Source organism: Melanerpes formicivorus, unplaced genomic scaffold (assembly GCF_026170545.1).
Source record: "Melanerpes formicivorus ecotype bairdi unplaced genomic scaffold, bMelFor1.0.p_v2 SCAF_52, whole genome shotgun sequence".
NCBI lineage: Eukaryota > Metazoa > Chordata > Aves > Piciformes > Picidae > Melanerpes > Melanerpes formicivorus.
This window is the reverse complement of record NW_027142404.1, coordinates 1,072,129-1,095,884: the sequence shown is the minus strand read 5'-3', so window position 1 is coordinate 1,095,884 and position 23,756 is coordinate 1,072,129. Positions and strand designations below refer to the sequence as shown.

Here is a 23,756-nt window from a genome sequence, read left to right as displayed (position 1 = left end):
GCCCCTCAGTTTAGGAAGGACATTGAGAGACTTGAAGGTGTCCAGAGAAGGGCAACAAGGCTGGGGAGAGGCCTTGAGCACAGCCCTGTGAGGAGAGGCTGAGGGAGCTGGGGTTGCTTAGCCTGGAGAAGAGGAGGCTCAGGGGTGACCTCATTGCCCTCTACAACTACCTGAAGGGAGGTTATAGCCAGGAATGGTTTGGTCTCTTCTCCCAGGCAACCATCACCAGAACAAGAGGACACAGTCTCAAGCTGTGCCAGGGAAAGTTTAGGCTGGAGGTGAGGAGAAAGTTCTTCACTGAAGAGTCATTCACCATTGGAATGTGCTGCCCAGGGAGGTGGTGGAGTCCCTATCCCTGGAGGTGTTCAAGAGGGGATTGGATGTGGCACTTGGTGCCATGGTCTAGTCATGAGGTCTGTGGTGACAGGTTGGACTTGATGATCTCTGAGGTCTCTTCCAACGTTGGTGATACTGTGAGACTGTGATACTGTGAATCCACATTTCTGATCTGCCTCCCTTCCTGTCTCTCCTGCAGGTGGCCGTTGCCATAAGTCCTGCACAGGCCGATGCTGGGGACCCACGGAGAATCACTGCCAGACCTGTAAGTGTGCAAGAACCTGGGAAACAAAGGACTGGAGGGAAAGGGATCCTGGGGTTTTGTTTGGTTGCTTTGGTTTTGGATGGTTATTTTGTGTGTGTGTGTGTTTTGGTTGGCTTGTTTGGTTTTTAATTGTGAAGAGCCATTATAACTTCTGGGTTAAACTAAAAGCTATTTGAAATCCCTTCCCCACCCCCACCAGCTGATCTGCTCTTCTCCCACCCCTGTGAATTTGTGGTTTTCTTCCCTCCCTTGTGCTTTTTAACAATGCTTAAGCTAACTTGAATTGTCTCCTCACTTCTTGCTGGCACCACAGAGCAGGGCTCCTGAGGGTATTGCTGCTTATTTTGGAATCCTCTGCAATGAGCACTGCAGGAACAGGAGAAGCCACAGGGCAGATTTGGAGATCTTTAACCGCGGCCTCACACCGCAAAGTTCCTAATGCCAGAGCACTCCTGTTAATTTCAGTGGGAGCCTGGGAATATTAGTTATCTCCTTAGAATCACCCCAGAGTGTCTCTGAGCCGTAGGGAAAGAGAGAAGAATGGTTGTTCTGTGAAGAAGGCAGGAAGCGAAGGGTTGTTCACAATGTCTGTCTATCCTCTTGAATTTAAAGCGCATTAAAATGAATAAAAATAACTGTGTGGAGAGAGCTTCTTCCTTCTGTGCTTTCAGCTCCTTCAGACAGGCATTAGAGAGCTGGAAGGGCAGTCACAATATTAGCAAATATAAGAGAGGAGAGAACTGAGGGCTGTCTTTTCCTCCAAGCTTTCCCTTTCCTCGCCTTGGGGGAATAGAGCTATCCTTTGCTGAGCCTTCCTCTGAAATCGAGGAGGCTGGAAATTGGTTGAGTTTGCTGGAATCACTCTTCCTAGGAAATGAAATGGTTGCTGCTATCTCCCCCAGAGAGCCCTGCCTGGGCTTCTGCTTCTCTCCTTGGCTGAGTTGTAGATAGGAAGCAGGGATTGTGACAAATGAAGCGCTATCAGGCGAGCACACCAGCTAAGTCTCTCAGCTGCTGATAGCCAGTGTCACCTACCTTGTTTTGTGTTGGAAATATTTGGAACAGTGCAGCTGGGCCCTTTTTTCTTTTTCTTCTTTTTTGTGACTACTTGGAGCAAGAGATAAGAGGAAATTAGAAATGGCAGACACAGCTTCACATGAACATGTTACCAGTGAGCACGAGCAGGAAATTCAAGCTGACCTGGTGTCCATGGCAAAGCAAGGGGGGGATGGAGCTGTGCGTCTGCAGAGGCTCTGCCACCCTGCCAGGCACTGCTTTTCCTTCAGGAGCATCAGCTGGTGTTGCTGATGGCAGCTGCAGCTCACTAAAGTTAACATGTCCTTATATTGCTGTTTCACATTGGGTTGTATCTGTGGGTGTGATTAAAAAAGACGTAGGAATAACTGTGTGACAAACCCAGCAGAGTGAAGCTAAGCAGGTTCTGCTTCATCTGAATCAAGCCAGCACAGCTTCTGCCTTTGCTGGCAGTCTATGAAAGCCTTGAGGAAGTCAGTGCTCAGAAAGCCTCCTTACATCAAGGTTATGTGCTGAAGTAGCTAAAGGAACTTAAACCCATACCGACCAAATTACTGTGTATCATGGGTAGGCTAGAATTAACTGATGCTGGTTGTTTCTCTGCCTTAATGAGAGACCTGTTTGTCTATTAAAGTTATAACCTCTGTAAGATCCTGGGTGACCCCCTGCTGTGTGAGTACAGACCTGTTCAGACCTTCTGTGGTTGGCTTACCCAAGAACACTGCAAAGCCCTGGCAGATAGATGGCACAAGGACAGTGTGTTCCTGGCTGAGGCCTTAGGGTGGCACAGAGTCAACTTGGAGGCCTGTAGTTGTTGGTGCTCCCCAGGGATCTGTCCTGGGCCCAGTTTTGTTCAATACCTTTATCAACGACCTGGCTGAGGGCATTGAGTGCACCCTCAGCAATTCGCTGATGACACAGAACTGGGGGGTGGCTGACACCTGCCAGGCTGTGCTGCCATCCAACCAGAGCTGGGCAGGCTGAGAGCTGGCTGCAGCCAAACCTCAGGGAGTTCAGTAAGGACAAGTGCAGGGTCCTGCATCTGGGGAGGAATAACAGCAGGCACCAGGACAGGTTAGGGAATGCCCTGCTGGAGAGCAGCTCCATGGAGAAAGACCTTGGAGTGCTGGTGGGCAGCAAGTTCTGCATGGGACAGCAATGTGCCCTGGGGGCCAAGAGAGCCAATGGCAACCTGGGGGCAGCAAGAGAATTTCGGCCAGCAGGGCTAGGGAGGTTCTTCCCCTCTGCTCTGCCCTGCTGAGACCACACCTGCAATCCTGTGTCCAGTTTGGGGCTCCCCAGCTCAAGAGAGACAGAGACCTGCTGCAGAGAGTCCAAGGGAGAGCCAGGAGGATGCTTAGGGGACTTGAGCATCTGCCCTGTGAAGAGAGACTGAGAGCCCTGGGGCTGTTTAGTCTGGAGAAGAGAAGGCTGAGAGGGGATCTGATCAATGTCTCTCAATAGCTGAGGGGTGGGGGTCAAGTGGAGGGGGCCAAGCTCTTGTGGGTGGTGCACAGTAGTAACACAAGAACAATGGAGACAAACTTGACCAGAGAAGGTTTCAGCTCAGCATGAGGAGAAACTTCTTTCCAGTGAGGGTGAGAGAGCCCTGGAGCAGGCTGCCCAGAGAGGTTGTGGAGTCTCCTTCTCTGGAGCCTTTCCAACCCCACCTGGATGCATTCCTGTGCAGACTCCCCTGGGTGATGCTGCTCTGGCAGGGGGTTGGACTGGATGATCTCTGGAGGTCCCTTCCAACCTCTAATGTTCTGTGATTCTGTGATTCTTAGCTCCAGCCATGCATAAAGCTGGAAAGTCCAGTGGGCCTCTGTGTATCTGCAGATGTCTCTGTGGCTGGATCAGCTCCCATGGCCTCAACCTGTACAAAGCACTGCTCTGAGATAAGCAAAGTGATTTGGTGGATTAATGTACTAATACCAGAGGAACCAAAACTTATCTGCAGTGCTGTGAAGTCAGCAGCTTAGCAGAGCCGCAGGCTGGATTGCTGCATGCTGGGTTTGCTGCAGGACTGACAGCTATCTCTCTCTGCACAGTGACTGCCTTCTCAGATCCCAGCGATGGGGACAGGCTGAGGCAGAGCCATGGATTTAAAGTAACAAATAGTGGAAAAGATGTGGGTGGTGGCTTGAAATTGCCCCCAACTAATTTGGAGAACTACCCTGAAATGAATCTCCAGAGCAGCTCAGTTTGGGAGGGAAGCAAATGAAGCTCCATTTACAAGCAAACTACAATCTAGAGATATGAAATGCAACGAATATGTACAAAACATACAACAGATGTGCAAGACAGAAATATTTACAATTGATAAACAACACAGAAACTTCTGAGGTCCCCTTGGATGGATCCAGAGGACCTGTTCACCTCCTCCTCCACTCCCTCCCTTCTTATCATAGTATCATAGTATCAGTCAGGGTTGGAAGGGACCACAAGGATCATCTAGTTCCAAGCCCCCTGCCATGGGCAGGGACACCCCACACTACATCAGCCTGGCCACAGCCTCATCCAGCCTGGGCTTAAACACCTCCAGGGACAGAGCCTCAACCACCTCCCTGGACAACCCATTCCAGGGCTTCACCACTCTCATGGGGAAGAACTTCCTCCTCACCTCCAGCCTCAATCTCCCCACCTCCAGCTTCATTCCATTCCCCCTAGTCCTAGCACTCCCTGAGATCCTGAGCAGTCCCTCCCCAGCCTTCCTGTAGCCCCCTTCAGATACTGGAAGGCCACAATGAGGTCACCTGGGAGCCTTCTCTTCTGCAGACTGAACAGCCCCAACTCCTTCAGTCTGTCCTCACAGGAGAGCAGCTCCAGCTCTCTGCTCATCCTCGTGGCCCTTCTCTGGACACCTTCCAGCACCTCCAGATCCCTCTTGGAATAGGGGCTCCAGAACTGGAGGCAGGACTCCAGGTGGGGTCTCACCAGAGCTGAGCAGAGGGAGAGAATCACCTCCCTGGCCCTGCTGGCCACACTTCTCCTGATGCAGCCCAGGATCTGATTGGCTTTGTGGGCTGCAAGTGCACACTGAGAGCTCCTGCTGAGCTTCCCCTCCACCGGCACCCCCAAGTCTCTCTCCTCAGGGCTGCTTTCCAGCCAGTCCCTGCCCAGCCTGGATTTGTGCCTGGGATTGCCTCCACCAGAATAGAATAGAATAGAATAGAATAGAATAGAATAGAATAGAATAGAATAGAATAGAATAGAATAGAATAGAATAGAATAGAATAGAATAGAATAGAATAGAATAGAATAGAATAGAATAGACCAGGTTGCAGGACCCTGCCCTTGGTCTTGTTGAACCTCCTGAGGTTGGCTTGTGCCCACCTCTCCAGCCTGTCCAGGTCCCTCTGGATGGCCTCCCTTCCCTTCAGCGTGTCTGCTGCACCACACAGCTTGGTGTCATCAGCAAACTTGCTGAGGGTGCACTCAATGCCACTGTCCATGGCACCCACAAAGATGTTGAACAAGCCTGGTCCCAGGACTGATCCCTGAGGGACTCTGCTTGTCCCTGGCCTCCACTGGCACATGGAGCCATTGACAGCCACAGTACCTTCCTCACACAGCAGTCAAAATAGAGATCCTTGGATCAGGATCCAGGAGAGAGAGAGAGAAGTTGCAAGCAAAATGACAGAAGAAGAAAAGAGAGCAAGAACTGTTTGTGCCTCTGCTCCATATCCCCATTAGGAATCCAGTGAATTCTGTAGACCTTAGCATTATTTTCCTTTTGTATCCAATGGTAATTTATTTCACTTTCAGTCTTTGCAGTCAGGAACTGGGCTAAAGCTCCCCTTTCAAACTGTTCCAGTGTGTCATCTACAGGGAGATACACTGATCACAGCTCAGATTTGAAATAGCTACTCCACAGCCTTTTCCCTTCAAGCATGCTCTGCAGCCTCTGATTGTCAGGGACAGAAGTTAATTTTCTATTGTGTATTTCTTCTTTGCCTCCCTGACCTCCCTGCACCTTGGGGGTAAACAGCAGGATTTAAGGCAGAGTCTGCCTATTAGGCTGGCAGTTGGTATTTCTTCTTCGCACTTGCTCAAAATGTGGTTTGGTTTCTGTGAAAACTGTTGGAAGGAAAGCAAATGAGTTAAGACTCAAAACATGGAACTGCAAGTGGTGATTTTCCTGCCTTCATTTCTGGTTTTAAAAAGCAGGCCTGGCTCTCAGACTCCTAAGGGCTGTGAATAGGATAGGATAGGACAGGATAGGATAGGATAGGATAGGGTAGAGTAGAATAGAATAGAATAGAATAGAATAGAATAGAATAGAATAGAATAGAATAGAATAGAATAGAATAGAATAGAATAGGATAGGATAGGATAGGATAGGATAGGATAGGATAGGGTAGGATAGGATAGGATAGGATAGGATAGGATAGGATAGGATAGGATAGGATAGGATAGGATAGACCAGGTTGGAAGAGACCTTCAGGATCATCACATCCAACCTATCAACCAACAGCACCTAATCAACTAAACCATGGCACCAAGCACCCCATCAAGTATCCTCCTGAACACCTCCAATGATGGTGACTCCACAACCTCCCCAGGCAGCACATTCCAATGGGCAATCACTCTCTCTGTATAGAACTTCTTCCTCACCTCCAGCCTAAACCTTCCCTGGCACAGCCTGAGACTGTGTCCTCTTGTTCTGGTACTGGGTGCCTGGGAGAAGAGACCAACCTCTGCCTGTCTACAACCTCCCTTCAGGTAGTTGTAGACAGCAATAAGGTCTCCCCTGAGTCTCCTCTGCTCCAGGCTAAGCAGCCCCAGCTCCCTCAGCCTCTCCTCACAGGGCTGTGTTCCAAACCCCTCCCCAACTTTGTTGCCCTTCTCTGGACTCCTTCCAGCAAGTCAACCTCCTTCCTAAACTGAGGGGCCCAGAACTGGACACAGGACTCAAGGTGTGGCCTAACCAGTGCAGTGTACAGGGGCAGAATGACCTCCCTGCTCCTACTGGCCACACTGTTCTTGATAGAGAGACAGGCTGGCTGGTATCACTAACCTTAACCTTGTCACCTTGGGGATGCACCAGTGTCAAATGCAGGACTACATCCCAGTGTCAAACTGTTTTGTTCCTAGAAACAAGCCAGAGGCGTGGCTGGGTTTAAATCATTTCATGGGGGGGGTGGGGGCTGGGTGGGTTTGTTTTGTTTTGTTTTTTAAGGAGTCACTGAAGCAAAAAAATTCTAATGGGCCCCCTCCCAAGATAAGATTTAAATTATTTTCCTGGGAAAGGATAAAAAGAAATAAATTGAAATATCTTAATCCATGGCTTCCTTTTCAAATTACATATAGCAAAACCTCCAAATCCTTTTGTTTTTGTTGCATGAATATCATCCACCCAGCTCCTTCTTATGTTGCCTTCCAGCAATGTCCCTCTGTGCTTCTAACTCTGTCTGCAGCACCACCTGCATCTAACTCTGTCCTAATGTCTGTCTGAATGTGACAGGAAAATTTACATACTGAGGAAGGCAGTTAATAGGGAATTCAAGATAGACCTTGTTCTACTAGGAGGTGGAGAAGATGTCGTTTCAGGGTACAGTTTTATACATTTAACAATCCATTATCCTTTTGCAATGAAAAAAATTAGTAAACAGGAGGACTGGAAAGTTACAAGACAGCTGTAGTCTTTGTTTCTGTGTCAGCAAAGGCTAATGTGGAACTGCTTTAGAAAGAATATTTTCCAGAGCATTGGGCACTCACTCAGTAGAATGCAACCCCCTTTGAAAGCCACAGGAACAAACCATTTTGGAAGCTCACAGCATCACAGAATGTTAGGGGATGGAAGGAACCTCAAAAGCTCATCCAGTCCAACCCCCTGCCAGAGCAGCATCACCTACAGCAGGTCACACAGGAACACATCCAGGAGGGCTTTGAGTATCTCCAGAGAGGGAGACTCCACAACCCCCCTGGGCAGCCTGCTCCAGGCCTCTGTCACCCTCACAGGGAAAAAATTCTTCCTCCTCTTTCCATGGCACTTCCTCTGCCTCAGCTTCCACCACTGCCCCTTGGGCTGGCATTGGGCATCCCCCAGCAGAGCCTGGCTCCAGCCTCTGGGCACTTGCTCAATCTTTATCAACAGCAATGAGGTCACCTCTCAGGCTCTTCCTCTCCAAGCTCCAGAGCCCTCAGCTCCCTCAAGCTCTCCTCATGAGGCAGATGTTCCACTGCCTTCAGAATCTTTGTGGCTCTGTACTGGACTCTCTCAAGCAGTTCTCTGAGGTCCTTCTTGAACTGAGGGGCTTCTTGAACATGGGGGCCACAATATTCCAGATGAGGCCTCAGCAGGGCAGAGAAGAGGGGGAGGAGAACCTCTCTTGACCTATTCACCTCAGCCCTTCTAACCCACCCCAGGATGCCATTGGCCTTCTTGGCCACCAGAGCACATTGCTGGCTCATGGTCAACCTCCCATCCACCAGGACCCGCAAGCCCCTTTCCCATTCACTGCTCTCCAGCAGCTCAGTCCCCAACCTCTCCTGCTCCCTGGGGTTGTTCTTTCCCAGGTGCAAGACTCTCCCCTTGCCTTTGTTGAATTCCATTCCATTTCTCCCTGCCCAGCTCTCAGCCTGTCCAGGTCTGGCTGAAGTGCAGCACAAGCCTCCTGTGTCAGCCACTCCTCCCAGCTTTGTGTCATCAGCAACCTTGCTGGCAGTGCCCTCTGTGCCCTCATCAAGTTGCTAATCAAATTTTGAAATCTGTGGTTAGGTTGTTATTATTTTTGCAGCTGATGCCTGCTAAGAGTTGGTTTGGGATTGTTTGTTTGGTTTACTTTTCATATTTAAAAAAAAAAAAGAGGCAACTTTTACAACTGCAATGCAGTTTTTTATTAGAATGACAGATTATGTACTTTGTCCTTGAGGAGTCACAGAAGGGCTTAGGCTGGAAGAGACCTTAGAGGTCATCTAATCCAACCTCCTGCCGTGGGCAGGGACACCTCTCACCTAGCCCTGGTTAGCCCATTCCCCATCCAACCTGGCCTTCAACATCTCCAGGGAGGGGGCAGCCACAACCTCTCTGGACAATCCATGCCAGACTCTTGCTGCCCTCACAGGAAAAAAATCTTCCTAAGAACCTCTTATCCTTCACTTTCAATCCATTTCCCCTTGCCCTATGGGTGGACACTCTTGTATAAAGTCCCTCTGCAGCCTTCCTGTAGGCTCCCTTCAGGTATTGAAAGGTAGCTCTAAGGTCCCCCTGGAGTCTTCTCTTCTCCATGCTGAACAACACAGGTTCCCTCAGCCTATCCTCACAGCAGAGGTGTTCCAGTTCCTGGATCATCCTTGTGGCCTCCTCTGGACTCTCTCCAACAGATGTGTGTCCTTGTTATGCTGGGGACATGAGAACAGCAGGCAGTATTGGGGGTGGGATCTCAGCAGAGCAGAGTCAAGAGGCAGAATCCCCTCTCTTGCCCTGCTGCCCACACTCTTCCTGATGCATGCCAGCACTCAGCTGCCTGCTGTGCTGCATGAGGGCACTGCTGGCTCCTGGGGAGCTTCTCATCTACCAACACCCCCAAGTCCTCTTCAGGGCTACTCTCAAGGTTACTGAAACAGATAAGGAAAAAAAGAATAAATAAAAATATAGGCCCAACTAAAGGTATGCAAAAAAGGCAAAGAGCCTTCAAATCAACCCCCAAACATCCACCTTCAGCAGACGTGAGAGGCTGCAGGAATGTGTGTGTTTACAAGGGGCTGGCCTATGTGTGTGTTTACAAGGGGATGGCCTATGTGTGTGTTTACAAGGGGATGGCCTATGTGTGTGTTTACAAGGGGCTGGCCTATGTGGAAGTGTATTTACACAGTGTTTGTGCATCTGAGAAGGTGCCACTGCAGTAAGCACCCAACTAGAGCAGCAGAAGGTGAGCAGGGGTCTGGCTGGGGGACAGAAAGAGCTGAAGCAGCAGCTCAGATCAGTCAGGGCAACTCAGTGTTTCAGCTTGGAGCCAGCATCTTTAATTAGCCCCCTCCTGTTTCTCTGATAACTTTGCATGTTCATACAACTTCTCATTGTTTTCACTTCCTTCCCATATTTTCCTTCATAGATTTATAGTGCCCTGACATAGTTACAGTTTAAGGAAAACAATAAGAGAGGCTGATTAATTGCACATATCTATGAAGTGCCCATCCCACCCCATGTCCAACACAGCTTATTGCAGCGATTGCCAGTCAGTGTTCTGCACTTCCCCAGGAACCCACACCAATGCACAGAGCACTTTTATTCAGACCTTGGTGTTTGCCACTGGCCTTTGCTGGCCTGGCTCTGTCTGTGACAGTTCTACACAGCTGAACCCACAGATGCCTTGGGATCTCACAGAGTCGGTGGAAGTCAGGGCAGGTAGTTGTGCTGACCCTCAGAAAGCCTAGTTTGAAGCTCCGAGCTTCAGCCTGTCCCTACAGTTACACTGTGTGAAGAAGTTCCACTCCCAGACCTCCTGTATGTGTCTGGGCTGCAAGAAGGACACAGTATGAAGGCTCCTGATTGCCTCTGTCCATCAGCTCCCCCCTGAACAGTCTCCATGCTAGGTAGCAGGAGGTCATTACTGCTCCACTCTTCTGTCTCATCTCAGAATCACAGAATTGTCAGGGTTGGAAGGGACCTCAAGGATCAGCCAGTTCCAACCCTCCTGCCATGGGTCAGAGGCACCTCACACTACAGCAGCTTGCTCACAGCCACATCCAGCCTGGCTGCAAAATCCTCCAGGGATGAGGCTTCCACCACCTCCCTGGGCAACCTCTTCCAGTCTCTCACCACCCTCATGGGGAACAACTTCTTCCTAACAGCCAATCTCAATCTACCCATTTCTAATTTTGCTCCATTCCCCCCAGTCCTATCACTCCCTGACACCCTCAAAAGTCCCTCCCCAGCTTTCCTGTAGCCCCCTTCAGATACTGGAAGGCCACAAGAAGGTCATCAATTAGGTCTTCTTGGAGCCTTCTCTTCTCCAGACTGAACAACCCCAACTCTCTCAGTCTGTCTCCATAGGAGAGGGGCTCCAGCCCTCTGCTCATCCTCGTGGCCCTTCTCTGGACACCTTCCAGCTTGCATCAGCATTGATCTCAGTTGATGCTGCCTGTTCCCAGCTGCTGCCCAGTTCCCTACCATCTGTCCCCACTCTCTTCTCAACACCATCTTGAGCCATGTGTCTCCTCTAGGAGCCACCCACCAGTATTCATGAGCCTGAACACTGAGTTTGATATCATGGGAATCAAATCAGTCTTGAGTCACAGCTATAAAATCAATGAGCTGCATTTGTATGAATGTTTTGGGAGCAAAAGCTCCTGTTGTTTGAAGGCATTGAAGCTCTGCTGCTTTTATTCTGGCTTCCCAAGTGAAGATGATAGCAGGAAGCTCCATTGTTGAGTTATGTTTATTGGAATCTGAACAATCTGATTATTTCAGGACTTCAACCAATAGATAGTACTGCACTGTGGTTTGCTTTGGGGAAAAGCCTTCAGTGCAAACTGGCTTATGAGTCCTTAAAAACATCCAGAGCCCACTGAGCTCTTTTCTGTCTCGGTGAGTGGTGCCACTGAAGAGGTCCTCCTCAGAGCTGGATCCTCACTGGCAGCATACAGCACGCAGCGAAGCAGAAGATAACTACAGTATGATGGTGTCCTTTTCCTGCAGTGAAATGCTGGCAGTGACTCTTGCAAAACAAACAGCTAGGGTAGAACAGAGAGAAACCTTTGCTGTGATTGCAGATCTTGCAAACTACTTGTGGTGGGTTAACACCCATCCTGAAAACAAAGAGGGGAGGGCTTGTGGGTGCTTTGCCCTCCCTGCAGGGCAGTTTTCCCCCTGGGAAGCTGAGTCTGTTTCACTCCCCCCTCCCTGCCCAGCTAGGGTATAAAAGGGAGGACACTGCAGCCATCAGCTGTCTTTCTGGCTCCTGCCTTCTTGGATGAGAGCTACTGCAGCTGCCTTCCTGTTCCTCTGCCACATGGTTGGCCCTGATCCCCAACCTGGTCTATGCTATTCTATTCTATTCTATTCTATTCTATTCTATTCTATTCTATTCTATTCTATTCTATTCTATTCTATTCTCCCTGCTGCCTCTGTGCCTCTTCAGAGAGAGACTGGTTTTGTATTCCCTTATTTTTTCTTTCCCCTCCCATCCACCCTTGTTCCTTGCCCTTGTGAGCCTTTCCTGTTATTGTTATATATCTATTGTTTAAAGAAAACTCTTGACCTCTCAGCTTCCAAGCTGACTCCAAATGATTGCTTGGTGGATTTGTTCCTTCCCCTTTTTTTTCCACTCTGTTGGGAGGGAGGAGGTGGGGAGCAGGGGATTGATTCTCAGCCTTGCCCCCATCTGAGCTCTTAACTCCCAGCTAAGGCTCAAACCACTACACCACTGTATAGCTCCAGGAAAACTCACTATGCTGCCTGTCCTGAACAGTGTGCTGAAGGCCCTCATCAAGCTGGGACCTAACCACAAACACAATTAGGCTTTGCACTCTCTGAGTACTGTGCTGACAACAGGGCCATGCTCCTCCAGGCCAGCCCTGCTGCAGAGGCTGCTGGGGCTTTGAAAGGAAACATCCTGTGGAATGTTGTGTCCTCTTCAAAAGTGAGGGCTTGGGTTTGGTTTTATTACAGACAGTAGCTGTACCTTTATACATTTCAGGAGCCTTAGAGTGGGGCTGTGGAGAAGAATGAATAACTGAGATGGTTTTATCCTAGACTCAGAGAGGGATAACTGCTGGAAAGGTGTCAGTAAGTTGCTGAAATAGATAGCTGCTGTTTGAGCTGGTCCCCACTGCTGTGTGAGCTGGTCCCCACTGCTGTTTGAGCTATGCAGCCTGGGGAAGCACTATTACCTGCAGCTCAGCTTGAGAGAGGTCTGTAATCCTGCCAGCACATAGCTTGGCTCACTGAAAGCAGTACCTCCTGAGGCGAGGAGGAGATCCTGCTATTCCTAAACAGTCAGTGGGGATGGTGGTCACAAACACCAGGCACAGGAGATGCAGTTCCCTCCTCCCCTCCAGGCAGGGGATTCACCTCCTCAGGGCTTGCTTTCAGGGAGGCAGCAGTGGAGGATTCCCAGTGCCTTTTACAGGTGATGGGATGGGATGGGACACGCTGCAGAGTCTGGGCATCTTTGCCTGTTTCAGAGTGTGCCGGGAGTCCTCCTCCTTGGGAAGTAATGGTTATATGGTCATGGCAGATATCCTGACCTGCAGCCAGCACTGAGGTAAATGAATTCTAAATGAGCTAAATAAGCTAACTGCAATAATTATATCCACAGAGGTGCTTTAGACCAAACTTTTTCAGGTTTAAGTAAACTATTAGGTTGCTGTGAGGAAATGTTTTTTATAGTATCCTGACACTGAGCACCCATGGTGTCACGTCCTCTCCTCCTGTGTAGCAGTGTTGGATGTGTCCACTTGCAATTTGGCTCTTTGGCTTGCTGCTGCTGCTGCAAGTGAAAACCCAACCAACCAGCCAACCCAACAGGAAAAACAAGAACAAAACGCTGCTGGTGTGCTGTGACCTTTTAGGCTGTGATGGGTGGGCTGGGGCTGGTGAGGAGAAGCTGGGCACTGTACCCTCTGCTTGCAGAACCTTCTAGAAGGTTTGAGATTGAACACATCCAAGTGCCAGGTTCTGCACATTGGCCACAACAACCCCAGGCAGTGCTACAGGCTGGGGTCAGAGTGGCTGAGAGCAGCCAGGCAGAGAGGGACCTGGGGGTGCTGGTTGATGGTAGGCTGAACATGAGCCTGCAGTGTGCCCAGGCAGCCAGGAGGGCCAATGGCATCCTGGCCTGCATCAGGAACAGTGTGGCCAGCAGGAGCAGGGAGGTCATTCTGCCCCTGTACACTGCACTGGTTAGGCCACACCTTGAGTCCTGTGTCCAGTTCTGGGCCCCTCAGTTTAGGAAGGAGGTTGACTTGCTGGAAGGTGTCCAGAGAAGGGCAACAAAGTTGGTGAGGGGTTTGGAACACAGCCCTGTGAGGAGAGGCTGAGGGAGCTGGGGTTGCTTAGCCTGGAGAAGAGGAGGCTCAGGGGTGACCTTATTGCTGTCTACAACTCCCTGAAGGGAGGTTGTAGACAGGCAGAGGTTGGTCTCTTCTCCCAGGCAGCCAGCACCAGAACAAGAGGACACAGTCTCAGGCTGCACCAGGGGTGGTTTAGGCTGGAGGTTAGGAAGAAGTTCTACACAGAGAGAGTGATTGCCCATTGGAATGGGCTGCCCAGGGAGGTGGTGGAGTCACCATCACTGGAGGTGTTCAGGAGGAGACTTGATAGGGTGCTTGGTGCCATGGGTTAGTTGATTAGGTGGGCTGGATTGGTTGATGGGTTGGACACCATGATCTTTAAGGTATTATTATTATTATTATTATTATTATTATTATTATTATTATTATTATTATTAAGGGCATCCTGAGCCTGCTCAGTGGGGAGGCAGCCATGAGGAATGAGCCAGTGTAGGTCCTCAGGGGCTACCCTCCACTGGCAGCCATAGTGCCAGCCAGAGAGGCAGCAAGGGGTGGCAGAGGAGACGTCCTTTTAAAAGGAGAGGTAAGCACAGTCATGAATGCTCTGTGTAACAGGGAGGCAGAGTGTTTGGATAGTGCCCACTTGGCCTGGGGGGCAGATCTTTCAGGAGTGACACAGGTAAAGGCAGAGGATTTGGGTCGTGGGGCAGGCTGGTATAAATGTCCTGTGCTCCACAGATGGTCAAGGGGACCCTCTAGTAAACAAAGTCCTTCATCATGCCTTCCAGTATCTGAAGGGGGCCTACAAGATGGCTGGGGAGGGACTTCTCAGGATCTCAACATCTTTGTGGGTGCCCCTATTCCAAGAGGGATCTGGAGGTGCTGGAAGGTGTCCAGAGAAGGGCCACAAGGATGATCAGAGGACTGGAGCACCTCTCCTGTGAGGACAGACTGAAGGAGTTGGGGCTGTTCAGTGTGGAGAAGAGAAGGCTCCAGGTGACCTCATTGTGGCCTTCCAGTATCTGAAGGGGGATACAGGAAGGCTGGGGAGGGACTGCTCAGGATCTCAGGGAGTGCTAGGACTAGGGGGAATGGAATGAAGCTGGAGGTGGGGAGATTGAGGCTGGAGGTGAGGAGGAAGTTCTTCCCCATGAGAGTGGTGAAGCCCTGGAATGGCTTGTCCAGGGAGGTGGTCGAGGCCCTGTCCCTGGAGGTGTTTAAGCCCAGGCTGGATGAGGCTCTGGCCAGGCTGATCTAGTGTGAGGTGTCCCTGCCCATGGCAGGGGGGTTGGAACTAGATGATCCTTGTGGTCCCTTCCAACCCTGACTGATACTATGATACTACTATGATAAGCCTGAGCTCAGTATCCCTTTGAGTTCAGAGGGCAGAGCATCTGGGCCAGTGCAGATCAAGGCACTTTGGACCAGTTTCTGAACTGGCAGAAGACAACATACAGTCGCTGGCTAAATGAGGTCTTCATTCCTTTCCTTGAGCTGAGCCTTTGTCCCTGTGAGCTGGTGGTGTGGTGGTAGCAGAATCTGACATATGTGTTTTGGTTCCCCTAGGCCACTGTGTGATACCTCTGTCCTAATATCTATCAGTGCTGTTGCTTAAACAAACAGATCCTGCTTCTCTGGCAGAGTTGGCAGCAAGGGCATTGACAGAAATTTCCCTCATTTCTTAAATGAGAGTGCATAAGGCACCACAGGGAGCTTGCCTCTGGTATCAGCAAGATGCAATTGCTCTAAAAGTGCATCGCTTTCTTCTGTAGATTATAAATGATGACTCCTCTTTAGTTATTTACATTTTTATGTCCTCAATAAATACGCTGCACATCAAGAAGCTCTGGTGCAACCTGAGGTTTTCCTGGCAAAGAGTGGAGGGGATTTGGGCTGGAAAGCACTTACAGAGGAGGTACCAAATACATTAAATGGCAGAGCAGAGCAGAGCAGAGCAGAAAGGTGGATGGAATTTTGCATCCTCTGGCTTCCTGTAAAGCGTTTTCCATAGAGAAGCAATTAAATGCTTTTAACAAAACAAATGGTGAAGGTTAATTACAGCAGGGTAACATCCCTGCTTTTATCAAAACACAGCTGACAGCACAGCTTCCTGGCACTCTGCAGGCAGAGGCTGGTGCAGGCCTGTGGATGAAACTAATGTGCTTTTCCAAAAATAAAGATAGAAGCTCTACACTAGCAAGGGGAGGAGGATGCTCTACTTGTTGACCATTCTTTGCACAGAACTAAGTCCCAAGGTACAGTCTCACAGTATCACCAAGGTTGGGGGAGACCTCAAAGATCATTAAGTCCAACCTGTCACCACAGACCTCATGACTAAACCATGGCACCAAGTGCCACATCCAATCCCCTCTTGAACACCTCCAGGGATGGGGACTCCACCACCTCCCTGGGCAGCACAGCCCAATGGCTAACAACTCTCTCAGTGAAGAACTTTCTCCTCACCTCCAGCCTAAACTTCCCCTGGCACAGCTTGAGACTGTGTCCTCTTGTTCTGGTGCTGGTTGCCTGGGAGAAGAGACCAACCCCTTCCTGGCTTCAACCTCCCTTCAGGGAGTTGTAGAGAGCAATGAGGTCTCCCCTGAGCCTCTTCCTCTCCAGGCTAAGCAACCCCAGCTCCCTCAGCCTCTCCTCACAGGGCTGTGCTCAAGGCCTCTCCCCAGCCTTGTTGCCCTTCTCTGGACACCTTCAAGTCTCTCAATGTCCTTCTTAAACTGAGGGGCCCAGAACTGGACACAGGACTCAAGGTGTGGCCTAACCAATGCAGAGCACAAGGGCACAATGACTTCCCTGCTCCTGCTGGCCATACTATTCCCAATGCAGGCCAGGATGCCCTTGGCCTTCTTGGCCTCCTGGGCACACTGCTGGCTCATGTTTAGGCAGCTGTCAATCAGCACCCCCAGGTCCCTCTCTGCCTGGCTGCTCTCAGCCACTCTGACCCCAGCCTGTAGCTCTGCCTGGGGTTGCTGTGTGTAGTGTGCAGTAGTGTGGTACCACTGTAAGGTAGGTGGTGTTTCCAAATGTGTTCCAATCTGCAGGCTCTGTGCTGTTCTGTTCTCTCACTGCCTATTTGCCAAAGGGGTTGCCATCACGGGCAGCATTTGCCTCTGAGAATGCTGGCCTCACAGTCAGCTGCTCAGTGTTGCTGTCCTTCCTGGGGGGATGCACATGGAACTGGGCAGCTCTTCTGCTATTTTGTGGAGTTTGGTTTGCCTTCCATCAGATGTTTATTAAAAAAAACCCTTATGATCTGGAAACAATATTCCCACTAATTCCCAAGGGGAGGAGCAAACACCTTAACAATTCTCCCTCTGCAGTCCTCCCGGAGCAACATAACTGTTCCTAAAGAGCCCTCAGCACGGAGGGGGTTTTCCAGTCGGCTGTTGAGTTTGTTGTGTGCCTCGGGGTGCAGGTGAAGGGCTCCCTGCTCGGCTGTGACTCTGACGTGGTGCTTTTCTGCTGCCCCTCGCAGTGACGAAGACCGTGTGCGCGGAGCAGTGCGACGGACGCTGCTATGGGCCCTACGTCAGCGACTGCTGCCACCGCGAGTGCGCTGGAGGCTGCTCCGGACCCAAGGACACCGACTGCTTCGTACGTGTGAGACCCCCTCCCTCCCCCTGCAGGCACACCGCAGACTCTCAGGGCTTTAATCCACGAATTCACTATTTTCACAGAATGTTAGGGGCTGGAAGGGACCTCCAGAGCTCATCCAGTCCAAGCCCCCCTGCCAGAGCAGAAGCACCTAGAGCAGGTCACACAGGAGGGCTTTGAGTATCTCCAGAGAGGGAGACTCCACAACCCCCCTGGGCAGCCTGCTCCAGGCCTCTGTCACCCTCACAGGGAAAAAAATTTTCCTCCTGTTTCCATGGCACTTCCTCTGCCTCAGCTTCCACCACTGCCCCTTGTGCTGGCATTGGGCATCCCCCAGCAGAGCCTGGCTCCAGCCTCTGGGCACTCACCCTGCACAGCTTTATCAACAGCTTTAGAAAGAATATTTTCCAGAGCATTGGGCACTCACTCAGTAGAATGCAACCCCCTTTGAAAGCCACAGGAACAAACCATTTTGGAAGCTCACAGAATCACAGAATGTTAGGGGATGGAAGGAACCTCCAAAGCTCATCCAGTCCAACCCCCCTGCCAGAGCAGCATCACCTAGAGCAGGTCACACAGGAACGCATCCAGGAGGGCTTTGAGTATCTCCAGAGAGGGAGACTCCACAACCCCCCTGGGCAGCCTGCTTCAGGGCTATGTCACCCTCACAGGGAAAAAATTCTTCCTCCTCTTTCCATGGCACTTCCTCTGCCTCAGCTTCCACCACTGCCCCTTGTGCTGGCATTGGGCATCCCCCAGCAGAGCCTGGCTCCAGCCTCTGGGCACTCCCCCTGCACATCTTTATCAACAGCAATGAGGTCACCTCTCAGGCTCCTCCTCTCCAAGCTCCAGAGTCCTCAGCCCCCCAGGCTCTCCTCATGAGGTAGATGTTCCACTGCCTTCATCATTTCTGTGGCTCTGTGCTGGACTCTCTCAAGCAGTTTGTCGTTCTTAATGTGCTGCGTGCAGGCTGCCAGGTTTAGACTGCAAAATGTAGTGTTGAGTGGTTTTCACATCATATTAACATCCCTTATCTGCTTAATATTGCCCATTAACAGATTGGGAAGTATTGATATGCTAATATCTCTGGGTTTTATCTTTTGCTTTTCTGAAATGGACTTTCAGAGGCAATAGGGATTTTATCATTACATTGGAGCATGGCTTTTAGTACTGCTGCCTGCTTTGTGTTTAAAAGTCAAGAAGACAATTTGCCTTCTCTCTAAAATGTGTTCCCTATTACTGCCAGACTTGATTTAAATGCAGGGCTTTTTTTTAGTGGGTATACTTCTTAGTGAAGGTGGATGGAACAGGTTGCCTAGGGAGGTTGTGGCTGTCCCCTCCCTGGAGGTGTTCAAGGCCAGGTTGGATGTGGCCTTGAGAACCTGAGCTGCTGGGAGGTGTCCCTGCCCATGGCAGGTAGTTGGAATATTATGATCTTTAAGAATAAGAAGGCCTTGGAACTGCAGAGAAGGGTCACAGGAGTCAGAGGCTGGAGCATCTCCTTTGTAGGCACAGACTCTGAGAGTTGGGGCTGCTCAGCCTGAAGAAGAGAAGGCTGCAGGGAGACCTTACAGCAACCTTCCAATGCCTGAAAGGCATTCATGAAAGCCAGGAAAGGACTTTCTACAAGGGCTTGTTGTGACAGAACAAGAGAGAATGGTGCAAAGCTTGAGGAGAGTAGATTTAGACTGGAGAACAGGAAGACATTCATTACGGTGAGGGTGGGGAGACACTGGAACAGGTTGCCAAGGGAGGCACTGGCTGCCCACTCCCTGGAGGTTTCAAGGCCAGGTTGGATGAGGGCTTGAGGAACCTGGGCTGATGGGAGGTGTCCCTGCCCATGGCAGGGGGGTTGGAATTAGATGATCTTTAAGGTCCCTTCCAACCCAACCCATTCTATGAAGCTGTGAAAATACTCTACCTCCACTGTATGCTGCTGTGTGTGCTTAAGATGAAAAGAGGAAAAGGCTAACTTTTCCCTTAAAAACAGCAAAAAAAGATTACCTGAATATGAATCTGAATAGATTTGTCTTCTTTCTAGTCCATTGTGTCTAACAGTGTAAGCAGCTTCAGAACCCCACCCTGATCTCAAATAGCTCATCACACTGGGTTGCAGAGATAGCTTTTGCTGATGTTTTCAGGGAAAACAAACCTAGGCCTAAACAGTCCTAGGTACCAGGTGATTGAAGAGACAAAGACCTGCAAAGTAGGATACCTCCTCTAAACATCTGAGGTATGGAAAACTACAGAGGTTTTGGCAGTGTAAGCAAGTGGATCATGATGGACTAGCAAAATGTTTCTTTCCCAGGCTGAACCTGGAACATGCTCCCTGTTCAGATATTATCTTAGCACGATGGGTGTTGTGCTTCAAAAGCACTGAAAGGTCTGTGTTGGCTTTGAGGTAGAAGGAGGGGAAAATAACTTCTGTCCAGACATGTAAATAGGCAATGGGAAGAGGGAAAAATGCAGCTACAGTTCCCATGAGATTTTTGAGGAACATCTGAGGGACCATGCTCAAAGCTGTTGTGTGTCCAACTTCAAAGGTTAAGAGCAAGTTATTTGCAGGATAAGTTCTGTAATGCTGCAGCCTGAAATAAAGCACCAGACTTCCTGATCTGGTGCAGTTGTGGAAGTATGTAGGGTGTACTGCAGCCAGCATGGCTGTTCTGATCATAGAATCATGGAATTGTTAGGGTTGGAAGGGACCTCAAGGATCATTCAGTTCCCCATCCCCTGCCACAGGCAGGGACACCTCACACTACAGCAGCTTGCTCACAGCCACATCCAGCCTGGACTGAAAAACCTCCAGGGATGAGGCTTCCACCTCCCTGGGCAACCTCTGCCAGTCTCTCACCACCCTCATGGGGAACAACTTCTTCCTAACATCCAATCTCAATCTCTCCACTTCTAGTTTTGCTCCATTCCCCCCAGTCCTATCACTCCCTGACACCCTCAAAAGTCCCTCCCCAGCTTTCCTGTAGCCCCCTTCAGATACTGGAAGGCCACAAGAAGGTCTCCCTGGAGCCTTCTCTTCTCCAGACTGAACAGCCCCAACTCTCTCAGTCTGTCTCCATAGGAGAGCAGTTCCAGCCCTCTGCTCATCCCCATGGCCCTTCTCTGGACACCTTCCAGCACCTCCAGAGCCTTCCTGGAATAGAGGCTCCAGAACTGGACCCAGAGCTGCAGCTGTGGTCTCAGCAGAGTGGAGCAGAGGGGGAGAATCCCCTCCCTGGCCCTGCTGGCCACACTTTTGCTGCAGCCCAGGCTCTGCTTGGCTCTCTGGGCTGTAAGTGCTCACTGCTGGCTCCTGTTGAGCTTCCCATCCCCCAGCACCCCCAAGGCCTTTTCTTCAGGGCTGCTCTCAAGCCAGTCCCTGCCCAGCCTATATCAGTGCCTGGGATTGCCCTGACCCCAGATGCAGGACACTGCATCTGATCCAGCAGAGAAGCACCCAGGGCTTTATTCTCAGTCACTCCTGGCCCGAGAGCAATGTAAAAGAAATCCAGCAGGGGTCTGGCAGTTTTCAGGACTACTCATTACTTGCTTAGTACACACTGGGTGAAAAGTGTAACCCTGTAGGCTATAGAGAGTGGTGCTTAGCTGTCAGCTGAGATGCAGGACTTTGGCTTTTCCCTCCAGATTTTCCTGTGCTTCCATTCACAAATTAGTGTCATTTAGCACCAAATGCTGGGAGTTTGCCTGGATTACTGAAGCAATTCCAAACATCTACAAAGCACTAGAATCATAAATGACAAGTTCCCAAGTGTTGCAGATGAGCTTTTCCTCAGAAGCACCACCTCTCCAAAGAGCACTGGTGTGCTTTCCCTGCTCAGCCCTCACCAGAGGACTGTCATCTGCCTGACAGAGCACCTCTTAAGTCAACAGCAGGGGTGAAAAATGTGCTGAGGAAACAAACAAAATCAGTATTTATTAATGAATAAAAGCACATTTTATGAAGCACTGCAAATCCTTTAGCATATTATGGCAGCTTGCAACGGCAGCCTGTTGTAAATATGGCTTTAGTAGTTCCAGATAAATTTTATCCACCCTCCTCCATATGCTGCCAGAAAATCATTTGCATATTCAGTTCTGAAAGCAAGAACAGAATCATCATGGAATCATAGAATTGTCAGGGTCGGAAGGGACCTCAAGGATCATCAAAGGAAAGGGCTTTTTACAAGGGCTTGTTGTGACAGAACAAGAGGGAATGGAGTAAAGCTTGAGGAGAGTAGATTTAGACTGGAGAACAGGAAGAAATTCATTACAGTGAGGGTGGTGAGACACTGGAACAGGTTGCCCAAGGAGGCACTGGATACCCCCTGCCTGGCTGTATCACAGTATCACCAAGGTTGGAGGAGACTTCAAAGATCATCAAGTCCAACCTGTCACCACAGACCTCATGACAAGACCATGGCACCAAGTGCCACATCCAATCCCCTCTTGAACACCTCCAGGGATGGGGACTCCACCACCTCCCTGGGCAGCACATTCCAATGGCTAACAGCTCTCTCAGTGAAGAACTTTCTCCTCACCTCCAGCCTAAACTTCCCCTGGCACAGCTTGAGACTGTGTCCTCTTGTTCTGGTGCTTGTTGCCTGGGAGAAGAGACCAACCCCCACCTGGCTACAACCTCCCTTCAGGTAGTTGTAGAGAGCAATGAGATCACCCCTGAGCCTCCTCCAGGCTAAACAACCCCAGCTCCCTCAGCCTCTCCTCACAGGGCTGTGCTCAAGGCCTCTCCCCAGACTTGTTGCCCTTCTCTGGACACCTTCAAGTGTCTCGATGTCCTTCCTAAACTGAGGGGCCCTGTACTGGACACAGGACTCAAGGTGTGGCCTAATCAATGCAGAGTCCAGGGGCACAATGACTTCCCTGCTCCTGCTGGCCACACCGGATGAGGCCTTGAGCAAGACCTGGGCTAGTGGAAGGTGCCCCTGCCCATGGCAGGGGGTTGGAACTGGATGATCTTTAAGGTCCCTTCCAACCCAACCCATTCTATGAATCAATGAATCTCTGTAGGACAGTGTCCTCATCTTGGAAGTGCCTGTTTGTCATTATCAGCAGAAGAGTCATTAGACCCTCCCATCTGACTCCTTCTGACAGGACAAGTGACCTCCCTCAGTCCTGCTGGTTCTGATCGAATGGAAATAAGGACTGTTAGTAAAAGCAGTAGAACAAAGGAATCTTGCTCTCTTTTGAAGAGAGACTGAACGAGCTGGGGCTGCTTAGATTGAAGAGGAGGAGGCTGAGGGGAAATCTCATGGCTTTCTACAGCTCCCTGAAAGGAGGTTGTAAAGAGCTTGGTGCTGGTCTCTTCTCACAGGTCATTAGCCATAGAAGAAGAGGGAGGAGCCTCAAGCTGCAGCAGGGCAGGTTCAGAGTGGATGATAGGAAGAGTTTTTTCCCATGAATAGTGGTCAGGGCTTGGAATGTGCTGCCCAGGGAGGTGGTGGAGTCCCCAGGGCTGGATGTGCTTGAAGGTGGTTTGGCTGTGGTGCTTGGGGCTCTGGTTTAGCGGTGATCCTTGCAGAGTAGGGTTCTGGGTTGGACTTGGTAATCCTGAGGGTCTTTTCCAACCCGAATGTGTCTGTGTGATTCTGTGTGATGCTCTCAGTGCCAGCCCAGGAGGGGAGGGGACATGACACACTCATCGGTGTGATTGTTGACTCTTTGAAGATTCAAACCCAGCTGTGGATTTTACAACCTAGAAAAGGGCCAGAAGGATTCATCCCTGGGCTAAAACTTCTAAAGCAACCTGACTTCTGAAGGACGTGTTGGGGGGGAAGCAGGGACCAGCAGCACTGAGCGCTGACCCTGCTGGAGGGGTGCAAGCCAGGCTACAGCTTTCATGTTTATTTGACACTGACGTTGTGAATATTAGTCCACCGGTTTGTCGTGAGCCAGCCGTGGTACGTGGTGATAAGGACCGTCAAAATCGGTGGGGCTTTTCTATTCCTAATTACCCATCTTGCATGGTCAATTATTTTCTCTGCATAACGTTACCTTTCCTTATCCACACGCTTGCCTCTGCATTCGTCGGGGCCCTGTCCTCTGGCAGCTGTGGGTGGCTGAACATGAATGCTAAGTGATCCAAAGTCCTCTTTTCTTTTCCCAGTGCGTGAAGCAAGTGACCTTGTTAAACTTGCCGCTTGGGGAAATGACCTCCTCCCGTGCCAGCTCAAAAAGAAGCTCTGATCCCTCTCACTTTCTAATTGGGAACTTCAGTTTTCAGCTGGAGGATGGGCTCCTGCTGGAGGATATCAGAAGACCGGACCTCTGAAAGAGTCATTAGCATTCGTTTAAACGACGATAAATAGCTGTTGGCCCCTGGCGGCTTCAGAATGTCCTGTGGAGCTGTGAGAGAGCTGATTGCTAGCGGTGACAAGACTTAAGAAACAAATTACAGTGGTGCTATGTTCTTGTCCGAAGGGCTGCAGCAGCCAACTGTGCTTCAAACTAGGGGGGGTTCAGTCAGCCCCTTTTTGCAGATGATCTGTGTGCCAAGATCCTGGACAGATGGGCAGAGTCCAAGGGCAGGAGATTGAACACA

General features: G+C 50.3%; 1 protein-coding gene across 4 annotated transcripts in view; it reads left to right on the top strand.

Moving 5' to 3' along the window:
- Positions 1–23,756, top strand: part of ERBB4 (erb-b2 receptor tyrosine kinase 4) — a 979,801-nt gene that overhangs the window by 679,465 nt on the left and 276,580 nt on the right. For all 4 annotated transcript variants that reach the window (XM_068160757.1, XM_068160755.1, XM_068160756.1 and 1 more), the window contains exons 5-6: positions 536–601; positions 17,088–17,206. In XM_068160757.1, coding sequence (XP_068016858.1) covers positions 536–601; positions 17,088–17,206 — 185 coding nt within the window. The remainder of the gene's footprint in view (positions 1–535; positions 602–17,087; positions 17,207–23,756) is intronic.